The sequence below is a fragment of the Symphalangus syndactylus genome, chromosome 24, assembly GCF_028878055.3.
Source record: "Symphalangus syndactylus isolate Jambi chromosome 24, NHGRI_mSymSyn1-v2.1_pri, whole genome shotgun sequence".
NCBI lineage: Eukaryota > Metazoa > Chordata > Mammalia > Primates > Hylobatidae > Symphalangus > Symphalangus syndactylus.
In genome coordinates, this window is record NC_072446.2 from 36,127,242 (window position 1) to 36,143,606 (window position 16,365).

A 16,365-nucleotide genomic window follows, 5' to 3' on the forward strand; every position below is an offset into this window, starting at 1 on the left:
GGAGGTTGCGGTGAGCTGGGATCGCACCATTGCACTCCAGCCTGGGCAACAAGAGCGAAACTCTGTCTCAAAATAAATAAAATAAATAAAAAATAAATAAATAAAAGTCCTTCTTTAGGTCTAGCCCCTGGGACCATGGATCCTCTGTCTGTTGCCTCTCATCTGGCAGGCAGCCCACCTGGAGATACAGATTAGGGATGGAGCCCAGAGCCTGCTCTTCCCCAGGCTAGAATATCTCTGACTTTGGGGCCAAATATGTGGCTTGGGTCACTCAAGCTTCTAGAGGTGAGGCTGTGAGGGGTCAGAGGATCCTGGACTAGAAGAGAACTGGGACTGGGCAGCAGGTGGTGGGTGAGACCTGCTGCGGCCCCCAGCCTGGCTGATTCATAAGCCTTTTTGTGTAGTTAAAGGGCAAAGGTGTCCTGGGTGCCAGGCCCAGGTGGGGGTGGAGATGGGATGTGTAGAGAGACAGACAGACACAGAGAGAGACATGGAGATGGAGACACACTGGAGAGAATCAGAGAAAAGTGTGAATGAGGGGAGAGGGAACAGAGAGAGAAAGACGGAGACAGACACAGACAGGAAGACTGAGACGAGAAAATGTGGTGGGATGGGAGAGACAGGGAGGGATGCCGTCCATTCAGCAAACACCTACTGAGCATCTGCCCTGTGCCAGGCACTGTGCCAGGCACTGGGGACACTGCAGGGAACAAGACAGCAAGGCCTCCGCTCGCAGGAGATCCTAGTTTTTAGAGGGAGACAGCATTAAGTAAATAAGCAAATGATTCTAGTTCCAGGCAGTGATAAGGTAAGGGAAGAGCAGGGTAAGGGGACAGCGCCTGGGAGGGCTACTTTAGACAGAGCGATCACAGGCAGCCTCTCTGAGGAAGTGACATTCGAGCCGAGACCTGAGGAGCCAGCTGTGCAAAGATTTGAGAAGAGAGCTCCTGGAAGAGGAAACAGCAAATGCAGAGGGCCTGGAGCAGAATGACATGGCACACTTGTATATAAGGAGCAGAAAGAAGCCTGGCATGGCTGGAGCAGGGCAAGGGACAGGGTCCAACAGGGAGGCAGGGTCTAGGTCTTACAGGGCTTCACAGGTCCAAGTAAGGACTCTGGCTTTCCCTCAGGGGGAGGTGGGAGCCAAGGGAGGGTCTGGAGCAGGGGTGTGGCTTTGACAGCTATCCCTCTGGCCACTGAGTATGGATTGGAGGATGGCTGTTCAGGTGTGACTTGGTGGAGTCTGGATGAGGGGGGCAGAGGCAGGAGCTCCCTGGGCTGGGGCACTCTACCCCTCCCCATGTCTGAGGGGCTGGGGAAGGAGCTTGGCTAGGCCAGGAATAATGGAGTTGTGAGGAGTCGGGGTCCCAAGCCTTCTAAAGAGTCCTCTAGCCCTGGTCCTGGGCCTGCACACAGTGGCCTGTTCCTGCTGAGAGGAGGCTGGACCCACACCTGGCTGCCCCACTGCCTAACTGCTACTACCAGTAGGCGTCTGTCTTCTCGGGGGGCTCATCTCCCCATCCACACGATGGGGGGTGCCTTTCAGTCCTGGCTGGTTCTCCCTTTGCAAACCCTGAAGTGCTGAGTACATGGCAGGAGCTGAGGTCCAGGTCTGGGTTGAACAGCCCCAGATCCCTGCCCAACTTTGTCTTCTCCTAGCTGCATGATGACCTCACCTCTCTGAGCCTCAGTTGCCTCACCTATGAAATGGGGATATGGATAACAAGGCCACCTCTAGGGGTGGTTAAGTGCTCAAGGAGCTGATGTTTGAGAGGGTGGCATGCAAATTCAATGTGCAGCACAGCGTGCTCCTCACTGATACAGGCAGGGCTGGCTGCGCCTGGGAGCACAACTGCCCCCTGAGTAGGCGGGCACAGAGGTCTAAAGTGGAGCAGTCACTTGCTGGAGGTCACACAAGATGCTAATAATAAGCAGAAAGGCAGCTACCCTCTGCTGAGCACACCGCCTTCATGATCCCACTGATTCCTCTCAACAGCCCCCAAATAGAAATGCCCACCCTCCTCTGCTAAATCAGGAAACCGAGGTTCAGGGAGGGGAGGTGACTACCCTGGGTTCATACTGTCAAGTGACAAAACTGGGACTCGAATCCAGGTCTCCAGTTCCCTATCCTCATGGTTCTGAACCCAATGAGAAGTGACAGGCGCTCTGCTGGCAGCCTGTGTTTACAGTGGTGGTGTGGGCTTCCTCCCTTGGGGTCCTGGGTCAGGCCCCGTAACTGTGCGCTCCAGCCACAGGACAGTCGGTGGGGCAGGGACACACACAGGAGGCTTCAGGAACAAGGACCAAATAGAAGCACAGTGCAGACATCTGGGGGCCACTCAGCATGGGCTGGGCCTGGGCGTGTGTCCTCCTCCCAGATGGGAATCAGTACCCAAGCCCCCTGACTCTCCAGCCTGCCTGCCACCCTCACCTGGCTGATGCAGCTGGAGTCGTTGAGGCTGTCGCTGACGGGGGTGTAGTCCTCTTCCCAGCTCGGACACTTGGAGGGCAGCAGCATGTCCACTGAATCCAGGCGGTCCAGACTCCTGGTGGGGAGTGGGGAGCAGACAGGGCTCAGCCCACCCATTGTTCACCCAGCTTTTGGAGGCCTTGACCATCTGTGATGCACAGGTGGTCCACACCTGTGATGCCCACTGCAGCCGCAGGGTGGCAGCACCAGCTCGCATTAGACTGTTTTAAGTCCGAGGCAGGCCCTGCCCAATTCTATAGCCCCTTTCCTTCCTCCTTGCAAGTCTGGGACATTTCCAGAGGCCCGTCAGATGTGGGTCAAGTTCTACAGCCTAGGGCTCCCAAAGGGCATCAGCTCTGCTGCGATGTTCAAGTGGCTTCTATCAGGCCCCTAGACTCACCCCTTATCTCCATGGCCCCAGCCCTTCAATCTTTCTCCCGTCTACCTGACTCTGGGCATCCCCCAGTCCTCATTCTGAGGATAAAATCCAAGCATCCAATAGCTCAGGCCCCTGATACAGAAGGGTTTGGATTGGAATCCAGCTTTCTCTGCTGGGTGACCCTGGGCAAGTCATTACCCCTTACTTAAGTTTCCTCATCTCTAAAATGGGGATGACGCTACCTGCCTGCTGGGGCTGCAAGTGAGGATTCAGTAGTGCAGATTAAAGGATATCAGGTCAGGCACAGTGGCCAGCGGGCAACTGCTAAAAGACAGCAGCTGTTACTATTATTGCCACTACTACTAGTGTTGTTATTATTTCTTCCCTTGAATTCTAGGCCTAAGCCCCAGGCTTCCTGCCTCTCCCACCTTAATGCCCACTGGTCACTCATAAGATTGTAGGATCTCAGTACTAGAAGGGATCTTAGAGATCCTCCAGCTCAGCCCCTTCACTTAAAGATGGGGAAACTGGGCCAGGCGTGGTGGCTCACGCCTGTAATCCCAGCACTTTGGGAGGCTGAGGCGGGCAGCTCATCTGGGGTCAGGAATTCAAGACCAGCCTGGCCAACATGGTGAAACCTCATCTCTACTAAAATGCAAAAATTAGCCAGGCATGGTGGCGTGCGCCTGTAATCCCAGCTACTCTGGAGGCTGAGGCAGGAGAATTGCTTGAACCCGGGAGGTGGAGGTTGCAGTGAGCCAAGTTTGTGCCACCGCACTCCAGCCTGGGTGACAGAGCGAGACTCTGTCTCAAAAAAAAAAAAAAAAAAGATGGGGAAACTGAGAAACTGACCAGGCGTGGTGGCTCACACCTATAATCCCAGCACTTTGGGAGGCCACAGCAGAAGGGTCACTTGAGCTGAGGAGTTCAACACCACTCTGGGAAACATAGTGAGGCCCCACCTTTACAATATATACATATATATGTATATATATGTATATATTATTCAGACTGGGAAACTGAGGCCCAGAGGGAAAAAGACTGGCCAAGGTCATCCAGTGGCAGAGTGAAAAACAGAAGTCACTGCCAGCCTGGGCAGTGTGGGGGCTGATGAGCAAGGGGAGAGCAATATATACACATACATACATATATTTATATATATATATATATTTTTTTTTTTTTCTTTTTTTTTTTTTTTTTTTTTGAGACAGTCTCACTCTGTCACCCCGGCTGGAGTGCAGTGGCACGATCTCAGCTCCCTGCAACCTCTGCCTCCTGGGTTCGAGTGATTCTCATACCTGAGCCTCCCTAGTAGCTGGGATTACAGGCATGCACCACCACAACCTGCTAATTTTTATACTTTTAGTAGAGATGCGGTTTCGCCATGTTGACCAGGCTGGTGTCAAACTCCTGACCTCAAGTGATCTGCCTGCCTTGGCCTCCCAAAGTGCAGGGATTACATGCGTGAGCCACTGCACCCGGCCACAAAAAATTCTTTAAAAAAATTAGCTGGGCATGGTGGCCCATGCTGGTAGTCCCAGCTACTCGGGATGCTGAGGTGGGAGGATTGCTTGAGCACAGGAGGTCGACGAGGTTGCAGTGAGCCATGATTGCACTATTGCATTCCAACCTGGGCAACATAGCGAGACCCTGTTCCCCACTTCCCCCCAAAAAGATGGAGAAACTAAGGTTTCGAGAAGGGCAGACCTGGGATTGTCTGGTGGTGTCCTGAATTCCAACCTGGTGGCCATTCTCCATCTTCTGCCCAGTCAGCTGGACTCCTGGCTGCTCCGAGAACACTGCCCTCTTCCTGCCTAGGTACCAGTGTCACCTGACCTGTTCTCTTCCCTCTGTCTCAGTCTTCCCAGGCCACCTCCTTCATGAAGCCTTGGCTCCTGTCCCCCCTAGTTGAAGATCTAGGGAGAAGCTTGTTCCCTCTAACTCCTCCAAATCTTACAGCAACACGATGGGGCTTGGCTGGTGAATTCTAGGCAGGCACTGGGACAGGGAAAGTCTGTCTATCACTCTTTGGCTTCTGGATTCACCTCCCTCCCCCATCTCAGAGCTCCCCACAGGGATCAGTTACAGGGGCAAGGGTACAGCGGGCTCTGCTAGGCAGTGCTGTTACAGGTGATGCATTCACTGAGGGCAGGTTCTCCTAACCTGAAGACCAAGATCCCGTGGGACAGTTCCCCTGTGGGAGTGGAACTTACCTGGGGATGTGGCTCCTGTGGGAGGGGTTTACCTGGACCTATCACCCGAGAGTGGCTTTCATTATCGGGGTTTACCAAAGGATGCGGCTCACCTGTGGTCAGGGCTGAACTGTGGGTGGGGCTCAAGGGGTGGTTCTCCAATTGGCGGGGCTCTTCGAGGTCAATTCATCAGAGTGCAGGGCCAACCTGAGGATCTCATGGAGGGAGCTAACCTGATGGCGGGTTCACTTAGGGGGCCTGGATCATTATAGTAGGGAGTTCACCTGGATCTGAAGCTGAGGGACAGGATTCATCTGCGGGCTGGGATCTCCGGGGGACAGCCGAATAGGAGGAAGGCGGGACTCCCGGGGTAGGGGCATACCTAAGAGGGGTTCACTTAGGGGACGAGGGTTGCGGGTGAGCGGGACTTGTACTTACTGAAAGAAGTTTTCCCCGGGAGGGCTCACAAGTGGGCGGGGCTCACCCGAAGGGGCGAGAAAAAGCCCCTGGGCGGGGCTTCCTTGCGGGCAGGGCTTTTCTTTTTCTTTCTTTCTTTCTTTTTTTTTTTTGAGACGGAGTCTCGCTCAGTCGCCCAGGCTGGAGTGCAGTGGCGCGATCTCGGCTCACTGCAATCTCCGCCTCCCGGGTTCAAGCGATTCTCCTGTCTCAGCCTCCCGAGTAGCTGGGATTACAGGCGCCTGCCGCCAGCCCAGCTAATTTTTGTATTTTTAGTAGAGACGGGGTTTCCCCATGTCGGCCATTCTGGTCTTGAACTCCTGACCTCAAGTGATCCACCCGCCTCGACCTCCCAAAGTGCTGGGATTACAGGTGTGAACCACCGCGCCAGGCAGGCCTTATTTTAATGAGGGGGGTCTCTCAAGGGGCAGGACTCATAAGTGGGTAGGGCTCAAAGGGGGCGTGGCTCACACGCAGGCGGGGCTTATTTTAATCGGGGGGGTCCTCCAAGGGAGCAAGACTTGTAGTGGGCGGGGCTTGCCTGTGGGCGGGACCGTAAGGGTGGAGCTGCGCGCCTACCTGCGGGGGTTGCTCTGCTCTCCCAGCGACTGCTGCGTGGCCCTCAGATAGCTCTGGCGCCGCGCCGCGGTCTTGGGTGAGGGCTTAGGGCTGCCGCCGGACTCGTCGCTGTCCTCGTCGCCCATGGCCTTGATGTAGCTGCCGCTGCGCATGCGCCGGCACGGGATGGGGCCCTCGGCCGCGGCATCCGTCTCACGTGGGGACAGCAGCGTGGTGCTCCACTCGCCGCCGCCGCCGGGCACCTGGGGATGGGGCACAGGACTCAGTGGGGCCACTGCAGAAAATGAGCAGATGGCGAGAACCCCCATCTCCGGGACCCGAAGCTCCCTAGTTCCCTGTAGAGTTCGGGCTCACGTGCTGGGTTTCCCGCCTTTGAAACCACGGGGCAGCAGAGCAGAGCTGGGAGGAATACCCGGGATCCAGAGCCACTCCAGCCTCGGATTTCTCCATGGATCCCAGGCTGGGTTTGCCCCAGAAGCAATGCCCTAGGCCCTGTGGTCACAGTGGCCTCCACTGCAGCCATCTCTACCTAGCCCCACAGTCACTTCACTTGACTGTCTCAGGGGATGCTTATGATCTCACTGCACAGATGAGCACACCAGGCCTGAGGGACGCAAGGCACTTGCAGAAAGAGGTCCCAGACCAGGATCCAGAGCCTGAGCCTAGAGTGGGGGATCAGAGGACCCTGGCACATCAGCATGAGGGGGGACGGGGTCCCAGAGCCAATGGATATTCTTTGTCCCACAGGTGGGGAAACTGAGATACAGAGAGCAGAGGTGCTTCCCCGGGTCAGGTAGCCACATGGTGAGCTGGAAAAAGGGCTCAGTTTTCCCATCTGAACTTCAGGGACTCCGTCCATGGAACGGGGCTGTGATAGGGCAGGTGAGGTCACAGCTGTGGGGGCAGCCCTGGTCCCCCAGTCTCCAGTGGTTATGGTGGCAGTAACCAACCAAGGGGACCTTCCCTGTCCTTCTGAGGCCGGGCTCTGCTGGCTGCCCTAGAGCAGTGCACACAGGCTACATTCCTTGCCATTTCATTCACACTGTTATGGAAACACAGTGGATGGTCACTGCGTGATGAAAAATGCACACATCTCAGCACTCACACACAGCCTGTGCACAGAGTGAACATGCCTCATCCTGTACACATATCTCAAAATGTACAGAACAATCATATGCCCCATGCCTCTCAGTGAGTACCCCCAGTGTACCACACACCTCACCAAGGACACACACCAGCAGCCACTTTGTCACGGCAACCCCTCCACAAGTATGCAGCTATACACAGAGCACACTCACCTTCCCACTACCCTCCCTCTGGACATTCGCGCCAGCAACTACTGCGCTGTGGACACACATCTCAACGTGTATCCACCTTGCACTGTCCCCGCCTCCACATGCACACAGCGTACCCCTCACCAGGCTGCACATGTCACCACAGATGTCTAAGCCCACGCATTCAGTGTACACAGCATTCCCACTCTCTATCGAATACACATGCACACTGCCCAAGGGCCACTCCTACACAGGTACTGCACCCTTCTCCATGCCCTCCGTGTCACAGGCCCACTTTCCACAAAGGGAAGGTAATGTCCAGGACTCCCACTCCAGCCCCACCCAGCCTTTGCATAAACCCTCAGCAGACTGCCCAGCCTAGGGCCAGTGCATTCTGCCTACAAGCCACTTGCTAGTCCAGCCCCACTATCCCCACTGTCCCTTGGGAACGTGGCCTTGTACATCACTGCTCAGAAACTGTTGCTAAGCCACCCACTCACCTCCTGTCACCCAAGCAGGCAGCACAGACTCCAGGGCCCACAGGGCCACCCTCTCATGGTGTTTCTGCGGCATTGTTACATGATCAGACCCAACGATACCATTTTGAGAGGAAGCCCGGCCACACATCACCCTCCCTAATGCTTCTAAACCAAGGAAGCAGTTTCAGAACCACAAGAGCCCTAAATATATCAAATACTGCCTGGATTTCAGTTTCCTCCTATTGAAAAAGAAAATAGTCTCACTGTTTCTGGAATTTCATATAAGATGATAAGAAGTCAGCACTTTGTTAGACCCCAAAGATCATCTCGTTCAAAATGCATCTCATGGCTGGGCGCAGTGGCTGACGTCTGTAATCCCAGCACTTTGGGAGGCTGAGGCAGGTGCTCACCTGAGGTCAGGAATTCGAGACCAGCCTGGCCAACATGATAAAACCCCGTCTCTACTAAAAATACAAAAATTGGTCAGGCGTGGTGGCTTGCACCTATAATCCCAGCTACTCGGGAGGCTGAGTTAGGAGAATCGCTGGAACCCAGGAGGTGGAGGTTGCAGTGAGCCAGGATGGCACCATTGCACTCCAGCCTGGGTGACAAGTGTGAAACTCCATCTCAAAAAAAAAAAAAGGCTGGGCGCGGTGGCTCTGTCCTGTAATCCCTGCACTTTGGGAGGCTGAGGCAGACTGGAGGTTAGGAGTTCAAAACCACCCTGGCCAACATGATGAAATCCCTTCTCTATTAAACATACAAAAAATTAACCAGACATGGTGGCAGGTGCCTGTAATCCCAGCTACTCAGGAGGCTGAGGCAGGAGAATTGCTTGAACCCGGGGGGCGGAGGTTGCAGTGAGCTAAGGTCACGCCACTGCATTCCAGCCTGGGCAACAAGAGTGAAACTCCGTCTAAAAAACAAAATACTTGGCCGGGCGCGGTGGCTCACGCTTGTAATCCCAGCACTTTGGGAGGCCGAGGCGGGTGGATCACGAGGTCAGGAGATTGAGACCACGGTGAAACCCCGTCTCTACTAAAAATACAAAAAATTAGCCGGGCGTGGTGGCGGGCACCTGTAGTCCCAGCTACTTGGAGAGGCTGAGGCAGGAGAATGGCGTGAACCCGGGAGGCGGAGTTTGCAGTGAGCCGAGATTGCGCCACTGCACTCCAGCCTGGGCGACAGAGCGAGACTCCGTCTCAAAAAAAACAAAAAAACAAAAAAACACACAAAATACTCATCAGAGTTCCCAAGGGCTGGCCAGGCCCGCGCTTACATTCCCCCTGAGATGAGGCACTCACTACCTACAGAAGCGGCTCCTTCCACCTAAAATCTGCTTCCTGTAATTTCCACCCATAGCCTGACTTTGCCCTGGGGAGCCATTCAGTTCATAGCCCCTTGCCCTACCCTTGAAAACCACTTGGAAATGTGCAGCCACAGTGATGTCTAAGCCTTCTGCCACTTTCAAGCCATGTGGCCTTGGTGCACAGCAAGTGCCCGAATCTGTGTTAGCATTTGAAAGAAGAAGGCTATTCCCCAAAGCTGAGTTAGGACTCCCTGGGTCCCTGCAGCTCTCGGTGCTGATCCCCATCACACTGTGCCGACACTGACACGACCGTCCATGTCTTTCCCAGTATTCTAATCTTTGGGACTGTGTCTTCTTTATCTCTGACTCTGTTCATTTAATTGTCCATCTGTCCATCTACACCCCCCCCTTCCCCGCTCACATTTCCTGAGCACTTCCTGCATGTCAGATCCTGTCCTGGGCCTTGGGGACACATGGCTGCATCAGATCTGATCCCTGTCCTCAAAGAGCTGTCAGTCTGATGGGGGTGGCAGGCAGAGGCTGGCAATTAGAATGCCGTGCAATTGGTTCTGTGAGGGGGTTGGGATGGCACAGCTTCCAGATTTGTCTTCTAAAGGGCAGGAACATATTTTAGTCCCTGCTCAGGGCCGGGCTCAGAAAGGCCCTAATTAATCTCTATTGAGAGCATGACCAGCGGAAGGACTCTCTGATTAGCAGGTACCACTAGGCCACCCATTTTATAGCTGAGCCACAGAGGCCCAGAATGAAGTGACTTTCCAAGTGAATGTGTGGTACAGCTAGGCCTCAAAACTGGTGCCGTCCCCAGAGCCCTCACCCCATCCCTGACCCTGGCAGAGACCCACCTGCAGGTAATGGTAGGCTAGACCCTGGTGGCAGGATTTGGACTTGAGCAGGCTCTTATCCAAGGTGGCCGAGGTCTTCTGGCAGACCTCGTGGGCATGGCTGAGGGTCAGAGTGGACCAGGAGCCCCGTTTGACGTAGTTGGTGTCAGTGCCCACCCCAAGGCTGGGGCAGGTGGCTGGGGGTGCGGGTGGGGGTGGTGGGGCGGTCAGCTCAGTAGTGTTGTTCTTGGTGGCTTTGAGCATGTGCCCACTGATGGTGTTGTAGGCGTGCATGAAGTAGCGTGGCTGGCTGCGTTCTGCCTGGCGGCCTAATGTCATCAGCCCGGAGGCTGGGCCACTGCTGCGGAAGGCGCCGGCCTCGCCGTCCAAGTTGTCATCGGAGCTCCACCAGCCTGAGATGTTGGAGCGGCTGCGCCGTTTGGGCTCCCCAGCCTTGGCCCGCTCCTTGCTTTTGGCCCTCCGGCCCTTGCCGTCCTCCATGCCACCCTTCTTGCTGCCATTGCCACCGACCTTGCCCGCTGTGCCCTCCAGTGAGGGTGCCTTGGTGAAGAAAAGCCTCTGGACTGAGTGGACCAGGTGGCGGATGCGGCCAGGGCTCTCACCACGGGCCTTGGCCTCGCCACGGGGAAACTGGAGGGTACTGAAGCCATCACGGTGGATGGGCAGCTGCTTCTCAAACTGGTCCAGGAGGTTGGCGGGCAGCCGGTTGATCTTGGTGGCTTGGGCATGGCTGGGGAAGGGGCTCTCCTCTGGCACCTCGAAGTGGGAGTTGTAGTGGATGCGGGGAAAGGTGCTGCTGGGCGGGGGCAGCTGGTTGTTGAGGGGAAAGAGGCCATCCCCTGGCAGGGTGTTCTGCCCGGGGAAGCGGGCCTCGCGGGCGAAGGCCTCCGTGGGCGACAGCAGGTAGGGGTTGCGGTCGGTCCCTGCAAACAGGGGCTCGTGGGGTGGGTCTAGGCTGTCAGAGAGGTGGCGGGGGCGGCTGTCACCGAGGCCTTTCATGATCCCGGGCCGAGGGCAGGGGCCGTCACCCTAGCAGGGCGCCAGGGTCGCCTCTCCCGGGCGGCAGCTATCCTAGGGAGAGAAGACAGAAAGCGGTCAGCTGGTCAGCTGGATTGTGGGGGAGGGGTGCCGGGAAGGTCAGATCCAGATCGCAAGGCTGGGAGGATCTCTGAAGCCAGTCCTCAATGTTGTGGGCCTGAGGACAGGAGTACACACCGAGGCCCACGTACTCTGTGTATAAATAAAAGTTACAACTCAAGCTACTGACTGTCAGACAAACACAACATCTTCCATTCTTCTAGCTTGAGGACAGTATCTTTAAAACAACCTGGAAAACCAGGCTCAGACTCAGAGTTCTAGGTCTCCTCTGAATTCCATGATGGAATATGGGTGGGGGGCTGCCCATCCTCCACTCTCTTTCCCTTTCTGACTCTGTCCCTCACCCCAAGGGGCCACATAGATGCAAATACCCCAGCCCACATCTCCTAGCTCTGTCCACAGGCCCCCAAACAGTCATCCCGGAACCCCAGGATGGTCCCTGTGGCAGGGTCCACCTCCCGCGGGAGGACCTTGTGTTGGGCCTGGAGGCAGGCGTGGGTCATTTGGGCAGGGAATCCCAGGGTACCCAGTATCCAGGGTGGTCTATGGGCGAATGCAGCCTGCTGGTGGGCATGTCCCTAGGGCTCCTGAACTCTCCTTGCCTTATGGGGAAAAACATGGACTTTTAGAGGGCCAGAGAGATCTTTTTTTTTTTTTTAGAGACAGAGTCTCACTCTGTTACCCAGGCTGGAGTGCAGTGGTGCGATCTTGGATCACTGCAACCTCCATCTCCCAGGTTCAAGTGATTCGCCTGCCTCAGCCTGCCAAGTAGCTGGGATTACAGGTGCGTGCCACCACACAAGGCTAATTTTTGTATTTTTAGTAGAGTCAGGGTTTCACCATGTTGGCCAGACTGGTCTCAAACTTCTGACCTCAAGTGATCTGCCCGCCTTGGCCTCCCAAAGTGCTGAGATTACAGGCGTGAGCCACCGTGCCTGGCCGTTTTTTTTTTGCAACAAGGTCACAGACAGCTCACTGTAGCCTTGGCCTCCTGGGATCAAGCGATCCTCCAGCCTTGGTCTCCCGAAGTGCTGGGATTATAGCTGAGGGCCAATGTGCCTGGCTAGAGAGGGCTTCCAAAAAGCAGGACCCAGGGCAAGGGCCCATCTCATCCAGGTCTGAGGGCAGTACCGTCCAACTCTTTAACAGAGGAATTCGTATGTCAAATGTAAGCCCTCTGCAAAAACCTGCTCTGCCCTTCACCAAATGTCTACCAAGTGTGACTGCTGGGCAGGTGCTGAGGGCATCAGACACCAAAGAGGCCAACAAGCCCATAGGCCCATCATTTCCAATTGAGATGAAGCAAAGATGGCCTGGAATAGAGCTCTCAGAGTCGATAACAGGGGCACATCCTCAGGACAAGGCAAGGGCTTACAAGAGGGTGGCATTTAGGTGCAGTTGCTGTGCCTCAGTTTCCCCGGCTGTAAAATGGGACCATCGTGGAAATACTAGTCCAAAACTTAGGTAAGTCCCTTCCCTTTTCTGGGCCTGGGCCTCAATCTTCCTGTCTGCCATGGAGCAGAGAGGTTGGCGAGGTTTCTAAGCCCCTGGCCCCCACCGGCCCTGTACGTGGGAGTCCCAAGACTTGGTCTGGCCTGAGCCTGGTGTGCTGAGGATTGGCAAAGAGTCAGTGTGGCTGGAGCAGAGCAAGTGAGGACAAGAGTTGTGGAGGGAGAGCTCTCGGAGGGGCTGGGTCAGGTCACAGCACAAAGGCTCTGGCTGACATCAAGCATGGAGGGCAGAATAATGGCCCCCAAATATGCCCATGACCTTGTCAACAGGAACTTGGCAGGTGTGGTTATTTTGCAAATGTGATTAAGGATCTTGAGATAGGGAGACGATCATGAATTATCTGGATGGGCTCAAGCTAATCACACAGTCCCTATAAGAAACAGGCATGGGCTGGGCATGGTGGCTCACACCTGTAATCCCAGCACTTTTGGAGGCCAAGGCAGGTGGATCACTTGAGATCAGGAGTTTGAGACCACCCAGGCCAACACAGTGAAACCCCATCTCTACCAAAAAAACAAAAAATTAGCTGGGTGTGTGCTTGTAATGCCAGCTACTTGGGAGGCTGAGGCTGCTGGAGAATCACTTGAACCCAGGAGGCAGAGTTTGCAGTGAGCTGAGATCGTGCCACTGCACTCCAGCCTGGGTGACAGAATAAGACTCTGTCTCAAAAAAAAAAAAAAAAGAAAAAAATAAACAGGAATGGGCCAGGCATGGTGGCTCACACCTGTAATCCCGGCACTTTTGGAAGCCAAGGAGGGGCAGATCACTTGAGGTCAGGAGTTTGAGACCAGCCTGGCCAACATAGTGAAACCCCATCTCTACTAAAAATACAAAAATTACTGGGTGTGATGGCGTGCGCCTGTAATCCCAGCTACTTGGGAGGCTGAGGCAGGAAAATCACTTGAACCTGGAGGTAGAGGTTGCAGTGAGCCGAGATTGTGCCACTGCACTCCAGCCTGGGCAACAGAGTGAGACTCTGTCTCAAAAATAAATACATAAATAAATAAATAAACAGGCAGGAAGGTCAGAGTCAGAGGAGATGTGCCAACAGAAGCAGAGATCAGAGTGATGTGGAGACATGAGCCAAGGAATGCAGGCAGCCTTCAGAAGCTGGCAGAGGTGGCTGGGCATGGTGGCTTACGCCTGTAATCCCAGCACTTTGGGAGGCCAAGGCAGGAGGATTGCTTGAGGCCAGGAGTTTGAGACCAGCCTGGGCAACAAAGTGGGACTGTGTCTCAAAAAAGAGATCGATTCTCCCCTAGAGCCTCCAGAGAGAATGTAGCTCTGCAATCCGTTTTAGACTCTGACCTCTAGAACATCCTATGAAACAAAGTGCGCCAGTCTGGGAACCAGACAGCACAAAGCTACACGGAACCAGGCCTGGAACCCGGGTCTTCTTGACTCTTAACGCAGGCCCCACCCAGCCCACTGGCCCTGCTGAACTGGATGATGTGCAAAGAAAGGGGACAGTGTTGGGGCTGATCCACCAGCTGAGGGGCAGAGGGTGGGGAGGATGCGACAGTACCAGGCGAGGCCTCAGCAAAGAATGGATGTCCATCTGGCCCAGCGTGGCCCAGCCTCTACCAACTTCTCCAACCTTGTTCCCATCTCTTGCTGTCCACCTGCCAGCCAAGCTCACACCCTTCAGGATTTCTTCATAGCTCTCACTGCTCTGGGAAACTCTCATGTGTTTACTTGTTTGCTAGTTTCTTGTCCATCTTCCCCTAGATCTGTGCTGTCCAATATGGTAGCCACTGGGCCACAGAGCACTTGACATGCAGCTAGTGAGACTGGGAAACTGAATTCTTAATTTTTTAAAAAGTTTAATTAATTTAATTTAAATAGCACATGTGGCAAGTGGCTACCAGGTTGACAGTATAGTCCTAGAGGCTTAACCCTCCTCTTGGAAGGTGCCTCCCTCCCTCACCCCTGCTAAAGCTGGGTTCAGCACACTTTCTTATTCTAACACCTTTTCCACATTTTTGAGTTGGACGTTTAGTTCGTTTGTTTTCTGATCTCCTTATACTCTAATAAATGTGTCACAGAAAAGCTATGTATTTTCCCCTAAGTATCTATTAGCTGCATATCATGGATTGTATTTTTCCAGGTTTTTTTTCCCTTTTTTATTTTTATTTTTTGACATGGAGTCTCGCTCTTGTCACCCAGGCTAGAGTGCAATGGGGTGGTCCCAGCTCACTGCAACCTCTGCCTCCTGGGTTCCAGCGATTCTCGTGCCTCAGCCTCCCTAGTAGCTGGGATTACAGGCATGCACCACCATGCCTAGCTAATTTTTGTATTTTTAGTAGAGACAAGTTTTCACCATGTTGACCAGGCTGGTCTTGAACTCCTGACCTCCTGTGATCCACCCACCTTGGCCTCCCAAAATGCTGGGATTACAGGCCTGAGCCACCGTGCCCAGCCTTTTTTCCTTTTTTAAAAAAAACTGAGGAGAAATTAATGTAACATAAAATTAGTCATTTTAAAGTGTACAATTTAGTGACATTTAGTAAATTCACAATGCTGTGTAATCACTATCTCCATCTAGTTCTGAAATATTTCCTTCCTTCCTTCCTTCCTTCCTTCCCTCCTTCCTTCTTTCCTCCTTCCCTCCCTCCCTCCCTCTTCTTTCTTTTGATGGACTCTCACTCTGTCACCCAGGTTGGAGTGCAATGGCGTGGTCTCAGCTCACTGCAACCTCTGCCTCCTGGGTTCAACCGATTCTTCCGCCTCAACCTCCCGAGTAGCTGGGACTACAAGCACATGCCACCACATCCGGCTAATTTTTGTATTTTTTAGTACAGATGGGGTTTCAGTATGTTGGTCAGGCTGGTCTCTAACTCCTGACTTCATGATCCGACTGCCTCAGCCTCCCAAAGTGTTGAGATTACAGGCATAAGCCATTGCATCCAGCCTCTTTCTTTCTTTTGAGACAGGGTCTCGCTCTGTTGCCCAGGCTGGAGTGTAGTGGTGTGATCATGGCTCACTGCAGCTTTGACCTCCTGGGCTCAAATGTCCTCCCACCTCAGCTTCTTGAGTAGCTGAGACTATAGGTACATGCCCGGCTAATTAGAAAAAACATTTTTTTTTTTTTTTTGGTACAGACAGGAGTCTCACTATGTTGCCCAGGCTGGTCTGGAACTCCTGGGCTCAAGCAATGCTCCTGCCTCAGCCTCCCACAGTATTGGGATTACAGGCATGAGCCACCACGCCCAGCCCTGAAACATTTTCATAACCCCAAAAGCAAACCGCATCCCCAATAAACAGTCATTCCCTATTTTCCCCTTTTCACAGCTTCTGACAACCGCAGTCCATAGATACTTTCTGTATCTATGAATTTCTCTATTTCCCGTAGGTTTTACTTTTATTGTAGTAAAATACATGTAACATAAAATTTGCCATTTTAACATCTTTAAGAGTGCAATTAAGTGGCATTATGGACACTCACAATGTTGTGTAACCACCACTATGATCTATTTCCAAAACCATTCCATCACCCCAAACAGAACTCCGTACCCATTAAGCAAAAACTTCTTTTCTCCTCCTTCTCCTAGCCCCTGGTAATTTCTTTTATTTTCTTTTATTCATTTTTTTTTTTTTGAGACAGAGTCTCAGAGTCTCACTCTGTCACCCAGGCTGGAGTGCGGTGGTGCGATCTTGGCTCACTGCAACCTCTGCCTCCTGGGTTCAAGCGATTCTCGTGCCCCAGCCTCCCAAGTAGCTGGGATTAGAGGCGCATGCCACCATGCCCAGCTAA

At 53.8% G+C, this 16,365-nt stretch overlaps 1 protein-coding gene across 8 annotated transcripts in view; it reads right to left on the reverse strand.

The window, feature by feature from the left end:
• Positions 1-16,365, reverse strand: part of DLGAP4 (DLG associated protein 4) — a 223,385-nt gene that overhangs the window by 84,456 nt on the left and 122,564 nt on the right. For 7 of the 8 annotated variants that reach the window (XM_055265148.2, XM_055265149.2, XM_055265145.2 and 4 more), the window contains 3 exons: positions 10,002-11,072; positions 6,077-6,318; positions 2,432-2,546 (listed from right to left, as the gene is read on the reverse strand). In XM_055265148.2, coding sequence (XP_055121123.1) covers positions 2,432-2,546; positions 6,077-6,318; positions 10,002-11,000 — 1,356 coding nt within the window. In that variant the 5' untranslated portion in view covers positions 11,001-11,072. Of the gene's footprint in view, positions 1-2,431; positions 2,547-6,076; positions 6,319-10,001; positions 11,073-11,230; positions 11,276-16,365 lie in introns of those variants that run through there. The other variant, XM_055265142.2, reaches the window with a different exon arrangement.